General features: G+C 40.8%; 1 protein-coding gene across 1 annotated transcript in view; it reads right to left on the bottom strand.

Annotated features, from left to right (window-relative positions):
• Positions 1–417: 417 nt before the first annotated feature.
• LOC145276389 (uncharacterized) overlaps positions 418–7726 on the bottom strand; it is a 340530-nt gene continuing 333221 nt past the window's right edge. Inside the window, exons 9-10 of the mRNA XM_080127738.1 lie at positions 3504–5936; positions 418–610 (exon numbers count right to left, since the gene is read on the bottom strand). Of these exons, the coding sequence (XP_079983864.1) occupies positions 549–610; positions 3504–5936 (2495 nt within the window). The 3' untranslated portion in view covers positions 418–548. The remainder of the gene's footprint in view (positions 611–3503; positions 5937–7726) is intronic.

Genomic DNA, 7726 nt, shown 5'->3' with positions numbered 1-7726 from the left:
AGAAACGGGTGCAGTGGATGAACTAACATAGTTCGCTTATGGAACCACACACCATTTGACGATTTATAAAGGCAGTAAGAGTGATTGTGGAAAGGCCTGCACGTAATATCATCATGTGATATCAGTGACGTTCGGAGTCAATCAAGACGAAGTGGATGGACACAGGCCTTTAGGAGATATCGTCATATCAGAAGAAAACAAGTTCTATCAACTTTTATTTTGTCCCCAAATCCAAAGTAGATTTTTGTTCATTTACCAAATGTTTGGCAATAATCATTTCTTTTATACCCCCCCCCCGTTTTTTTTATTCAACAACAGACGAAAGGGAAAATCCTCCAATGAATTCAGCGACATTATTGTCCATTTATAAGTTCTTTGCTATTATTATTATTATCATTATTATTATTATTATTATTATTATTTCATCCTTTTGTTTTCATTGGTGGGGGGGGGGGTTTCTTCTTTTTTGATTGAAAATATCCGCATTGAACTTGGAATTTGCTTTAAATATATTTCTTCATTTCATTCTTTTTTTTTTAGTTTGATCATCAGACGGCATTTGATGGATCATATCTCTCTTTCTCTTCCAAAGGCAATGTCATAACTGTCCCTAAAAAATAAACAATAAAATTAAAAAAAAAAATACACAATCAATATGCATCGAAAAAATAAAAATAATTTTGAATTCATACTAAAATACTAAAAAACTAAAAAACAATGCCCCCCCACCCCCGAAGAAGCCTTTAAAAGGCAAATTTAGTTTGATTAAATATAAACCTTTATTAATAATATTTTATCCCTTATATTTTTAAATAGTTTTTGCTGCCTTTAGTTTTTGAACCTAAAATTCATAAGCACAGCTATAATTAAAAAAAAATACATAAGGCGCTTTAAATGTTGCTACACTTTTGTGGGCTTAAAATTCCCACAGCTTTTTATCCATAAGGGTTCCAATACATTTTTAATAAGTAATTTTTTTATGAATCTTATGATTTTTAAGGATTTCTATTTCTTTTCACCAACTTTTATCGTCTTTAATCCAAGAAAAAAAAAAAAAATTCCAACTGTTTTGTATTTTTTCTGAGGAACATATAAATTGTCTCTGATGTTTGGTTTGGTGTTTTTCCATCAGTCAAAGAAACACATGTAAGACACCATAAAATATTATGAATAAAAAATAAATATATATTTGGTTTTGGAATGTCCACTACCGACATCTCTCTCTCTCTCTCTCTCTCTCTCTCTTTCTCTCTCTCTCGATTCTTTGAAGATTCTGCATTTAGCTGAATCCTTTTTTATCCATTCAAAATGTGGCAGATCTTTATATGGACATATGAGATGTATTTGGATTTAGTACAGGGTGCCCCACTTAAAAGTAACCTGAATTCTTGTGTACTGAAAGAATGTAAGAATAAGGCAAGGCCGGTCATTCATTGTGCACTTAATTAGATTTGTATATGTATTGTTGTCCCCCCCCCCATTGGATCGGAAAGCAGCATATTCCGCTTATGGCATACAATATATAAGTTGAAGAGATCGGGCTACTTTTAAGTAGGTCAAGTTTTTCAGCTAATATAATCTCTGACCTTCTTTAGGTGTATCTTGTCGAAATCTGGAGTCTTTTTGTCGAACTTGGGAATCTGCATGGAATTTTGAACGGAACCCTTTTCTAATTCATGAAGGGTAGCATGGTCTTGATCCATTAGTCGGGTAGAAGTCTTAAGTATGTAATTTACAATTGTATTCTTAGTATCGCTTAGAACTAAATTTCACTTAGTACTTTATTCGTTACGCTACACCTGTATTGTAACGGATAAGTGCTAAAATACATCTGAAGAAGGCCAAAAAATTGTAAAAATAACACTGAAAATCAGCACAGACATCTGAATAATTCAAACAATACAAATTACCCGTGATTAGTGAACCCTATCTGGTTATATTCGTTGGTTTCTGCGCAGTGGAATCTTTTATTACAGGGGTGAAACAATAAAATTGTCGCCCTAGGAAACACAACATGATTCCATTTCCGTTTGATGAAAACCAATTTTCTTTTTTGTAGCAGATTATCTACTAGTTGGCCAGAGCGATAGGAGCCTTCTATTATGTCTAAAAGTGACACAATGTTCAACGAGTGAGATCGGAAATGCACCGCTGTACGATTGATGCTCTCTACAGATCCAAGTTATGACAACAGGACTATTGCCAGCACCGTAAAAATGCATTGCTGGACAGTTCAATGCTTGAGGGCACAGCTCAAGGAAGTTTCCAGCCATCGTCTTTGGTGTGGTCTCAAGTGAGGACCATATCATGCCATCTCATATCTTTGAAGTCGGCTTGAAAATCAACTCCAAAATATATTTGGATGTGTTGAAGAGTGCAGTGATCCCCTGGTGCAATCAGGTGGCTGCTGGCAGACCCTGGGTGTGGCAAGACTCAATGCTAGTCCACAAGTCCAAAGAGATGCATGTTTGGCTTCAGAAGGAGTACTACGACTTTATACCCTTCTTTCACTGGTCCTGGATATGACCTTAAACTATATCCGATGGTGAGGCCCCAGCTTGGGGGCTTTGGGGAGTGTGGAGCCACACTTTAATTGCCATTGCTCCCAGGTCCACTCTGACTCGGACTTGTAGTACCTGTTAGGGTCCCAACTATCGGTTGAATAGAAACCGACTTGAAAAAAACCCAAATATACTCTATTAAAAAATTTTTCTTCAAAATCACTGGATTCGGCATTAAATAACCTGAAAAGGGTTGATATGCCGTAAAACAAAAACAACTAACCAACCTTCTTGCATTGCCCCCAACCCAACCTGAACCCGCTGGATTAATTTGTTTGGTCATATGTTGAGAACATCATTAACATGACCTCCCACAACACCAAAGCCAGCCTGATTGCTGCTATCCACCTAGTATTTTCCTAACTCCCACCGGTGCTTGCGAAAAAGGCTTGCTCCCAGTTCTGGACCCGTATTGAGCCAGTGATTGGAGCTGAAGGCAACTACTACATAATCGTTACTTGAATTGATTACTTTAATAAAAGTTTTAAAATAAAGCTGTACACCTAAACGTAGATTCCATGAACAAAGCTTCTTTCTTAGAACTGCACACCTGTGGAGCTCTCTTCCATTTGCCTGCTTTCTGGCTGACTATAATATGGTCGTCTTTAAGTCCAATGTAAACAAGTTCTTGATGAGGTGTTCCACTTAAGTAATCTAATTTACCAAATTTCCACTACTAACGATTACTACGTCATTGTCCTATTGACCATTGTACACTTATTAAGCCTTATCCTCGAGTGGTCTCTTGGCCTTGATAAATGGTGATTCCTTTGTAAAAAAAAAAAAAAAGTATTGTTCTCTTTAGAGTGACAAATTTATGGTTCCACCCTGTACTATTTCGGTTATGATTATTATTACTTGTAGTAGTAGTAGTAGTAGTAGTAGTAGTAGTAGTATATTGTCATTAATGTTTTATGATAATCAATCTCATGACTGACTTACCTTGAGGTTCTGTGAAAAGCACCATTGATCGCCGTGGATTGGAAGCAGTTAAAGAATGATTATGTTTGATGCAGCGTGGACACATCAGTCCATGCTGTGAGCTTGAGAGTCTGCCGTGAGATGCGGCACTGTGGTGTGAAGATGAAAGGCAAACAGAGGAGAGACGCTCTAAAGTTAGCAGGAGTGGGGTGGCCGGCAGTGGAACTGACGGTGCAGGTGGAGGCACAGACCCGTCACTGTTCTCCTCAACCTCATCGTCATCCTCTTCCTCTTCCTCTTCTTCAGAAAGGGTTGGTATTCGATTGTTCAAAACGGATGAGGGTGATAGAGGGTTGGTGGCTGGTGCTGGAGAAGGGGGAGACGAGATATTATTAGGGGTCTTTTGCGGTGTTGTTCTGTCTAGCGGGAGCGGGCAGTGTTGGTCACCACTATTACCCAATCCTAAGCCTGTTTCACCTCGTCCTTTAGACAGTCTATAATGTTCCCAGATCTCTTCTCCTCTTCGTAGACCACTGAGGATGCCTACGAGTGGAGCGGCGGTCGTCCCCGAAGCAACCGTTGTTGAACCTGGCAATCCATTTGGTTTTAATTTTGCCCTTAATGAGGGTACAGAGTGTCGGTTACGCATAGCAGCTGCATGCCGCCGTGATGAAATTGACCGAGAATGTCTGTGTCTATTGTGACTTGGCGATGGGAAATGTTTTGAGGGTTTGTTTTGGAGACAGTTTTGCGTGAAAGAACGAGTTTCGTTAAAGGATCTTATCACAGTATTGCTAGTCGCGTTGGGGGAAGATGAGGACGACGAATCATCTTTACGGATGGGTAGGTCAGTAGGAGGGGGCGCCGGCGTGGAGGTGGTGGCAGAGGTGGAGGTGGTGGTTGACGAACCAGACAGAACTGGACTGCGTTTGGCTAGAATGTGACTAGTTTCAGACGAGAAGCTTTCATCGCTTCCCGACATGGCTGACAGCTGACTCAGTGAATGTTCCGATGAAGCTTGACTCAGATTGCAAATCGATCTCTTCAATCCTCGGCCCCCTTTCCGGTCGACATAGCTGCCGGCCGATGTATCACTACTGCTGCTATAATCGAGGCAATATTCAACAGCTTTATGCCTCGACGTGTAGTAGCTGTCTCGCTTTCTGTTTGGTTGTGGTTGTTGTTGCTTTGGGTGTGGTTTGATGTGATGATGTGGGTGATTGTGACTTTTATTATTATTGTTATTATTTTTGTTATTATTGTGATGATGATTGTAGGGTTGCATCTTTTTTGAACCGGATATTGGATTTGATAGATAGGAATTGCGATGGCTAGGGAGCGAAGTGCGGTTTGAACAGTCGATCTTGGCACTCTCTGGCGTCTCGCTTCGATAAACATTTGAATCGTAACTGCTCACATCACTCGGGTCTTTCATGTCTGTACTGCCGTAAGTGCTCTGGTTACTGTCAATGAATGTCGAGTCACTCATACGCCGGCAGCAATTGCACTGCAGACTCTCAATACTAGGGTTCTGGTCTGAACTACAGCTTCCGCATGTTGCCACTGTACTTATGTTGTTTTTACTGCTTGCAAACTCGGGATCACTCTCCCATGAGTTAAGCCGTTTCGAGGGATAAAAGCGAGTACGCCCTAGAAACATTGGAGAGCTGCATGCATTATCCGAGTTGTGTGATGATGCTGCTGCTGTTGCCGGCGTCGGAAACATATGCACTAGTCCTGAGTTTGATGCTACCGGAGATGTAGCCATTCCGGTTGATGTAGAAGTTGCGGCTGTAGTTGTCGACGCAGTAGAGGTAGTCATGGCAGTGGAGTTGACCTGCCGCCCATAGGATTTTGCTAAGTATAGGGCCCGCTGTAGGGCGTGAGCATAATCGAGACCTGAGGCACGCGTTTGCAACGAATGCAACAGTTTGGAATGGGGCGGTGTATTTGCTGATGACGAATGGTTCGTGTGAAATCCTTTGGCTGCAATGGAAGCTCCAGCCATGGACGAATTGGACGGAATCATAGAGGAACCGCCGACAGCGTTGGTCCGCTTGTCCTCGCATGAGGGGCAAGTATAGAGGAAGTTTGTCACTGTCCCTGACCGTGAAGAGCCTTGAACGGCAAGCGTTTGAAAATAGTCCGTGTCACATGAGGTCGTTTTAATGGCGGTTGAGTTACGGTTATTATGTGACTGAAGTCCTGACTTGTGCTGGTGGGGGTGATGATAATAGTGCCTGTGGTGGTATTGGTGGAGATGGTTGTTGTTGGAACCACCACCGCCACTTGCTCCGACTCCAAGGTTATCGCTCCCACCGACACCCTGATTCATTGTTGTTGATGTAAGAGCATTGCTGGTGGAAGGGATGACTCCGCGGGGGCTTTGTGGCTGGCTGTTGGGCGAACTGTGTTGTGACATTGCACCACTTGATGAAGACGATGAATGAAAAGCTGAAATAAAATGAAAACAAAAAGTAGTTATTACTTCAAAAAAAAAAAAAAGGTAAATTTTTACTTTCTTTCCACCTTAACCCTCATGTCATAAATGACGACTTTTCTAGGTTTTCAAGTATGCCTACCTGAATCTGCTACCCCCACACACACAATACAATCGAATGTATCTTTAACCTTCAAAACTGAAATATTGTCAACACCCGACTCCCCCTCCCCTTTTCTTTCTTTTTTTTCTTTCTTAAAAACACCTTTTTTCCAATAACTAACAACCCCTTCTGCGAGGCCTGACGAAGCTGTCGGACCGTAAACATGATCCAACATCAGAAATATATGTAGCCAAACAGATAAAACGGTAATAAAAAAAAAAAAAAAACATATATACCACCTTTTTGGGCAATTTTATAAATTCCAAAATTCAGCGACTATTAATCAGAATTTAACAAATGAAGGCTTGTTGGAAAGGTAATGACCTGAATTGTGTAGTGGGCTATGTGACATTTGCCGTTAAGATCGCACATTTAATGGATCATCCATCATCCAGAGCCTATTTTTGGCACTTTATTTACAGACATATAATGTTTCAACCCATGTCATTTATTTTCCTTGTTTAGCATATGAATTGTGTGATATTTTCTCACAGCCTTTGGCCTTGATGGAGGGGAGACTAAAACTTGCTGTTATGGTTTCAAATGATCTGAAATAACAGCAAGGGGAGACTTGATTCCAAATATTTCTCATGTGCTATATCTCCCCTCTTTGGTTTTCGTATACGTAAAGAAAATTTCACAGTGTATAAGGATTATTTGATACTGGAGATATCCATAATCATACCTTATTTCCAAAAGAAGGGAGATATAACATATGAGAAATATTTGGAATCAAGTCTCCCCTTGCTGTTATTTCAGATCATTTGAATCTATAGCAGCAAGTTTAAGTCTCCCCTCCATCAAGGCCACAGGGTTTGGGGGAATATATATCTATATAATGATATTAGTTCGTCTACGTTAAAAAGAAAGATGTTTCCACGTGTGAAAAGTATAGCCTTCCTCCTTTGAGGTGGTAGAAAAGTTAACGGGTGGATCTATGCCATAAAAAAAGGAATGAGAGATAATAAAGGAAGGGTTTTTCATCCTGGGCCCCCAAAATTAACAGAGATTAGACCATTCCTGTAATGACCCAGTCCCTGGTGATTTTGTGGTGGGAGTTTAGTTCTGTGCAGTTCTATCCAGGCTTTGCCTTTTCTCTTTGAGAAGGGGTAAGTTTGTTTCTAATCGTCTGAGGCGCCCTTACCGGGAATGCCGACGGGGCTGTCCAGGCACTTTTTTGTAGGTCAGAGTGCCCCCTTCTTGGGGGCGCTGACTTCTCACTCCCACTTTCCGACCTTGGTGTCTAAGTTCTTGCAGTGGGAGAACTAAACCACATATGACGTGTGAAGAGAGAGAGAGAGAGAGAGAGAGAGAGAGAGAGAGAGAGAGAGAGAGAGAGAGATAGTAGTAGTAGTAGTAGCAGTAGTAGAGATCTTAAATAAGAAACAAGCGGAGATCTTTACGACAAGCAGAAATGTAACTAACATGCGAATAACAAACATACAACTCCCCACTTGGGATCCCCTCTAGAAATGCAACCCTTAATCACAGAAGCCCCTTATGTCTCACTGTGGCAATATGCCTTGGTGTTTTGGGGGAAGGGAGGGTAAACAAAAGTAATGGGTTTGTATTACAATCCACAGAGGTGCGAAAAAGTGATAAAAAATAAATAAAAAAAATATACATAACAAATAAATGTTA

The sequence above is a fragment of the Euprymna scolopes genome, chromosome 1 (genome assembly GCF_053919585.1).
Source record: "Euprymna scolopes isolate OS-2025 chromosome 1, ASM5391958v1, whole genome shotgun sequence".
NCBI lineage: Eukaryota > Metazoa > Mollusca > Cephalopoda > Sepiida > Sepiolidae > Euprymna > Euprymna scolopes.
Note: the sequence above shows the minus strand (reverse complement) of the source record. Positions and strands in the feature narration are given on the sequence as shown.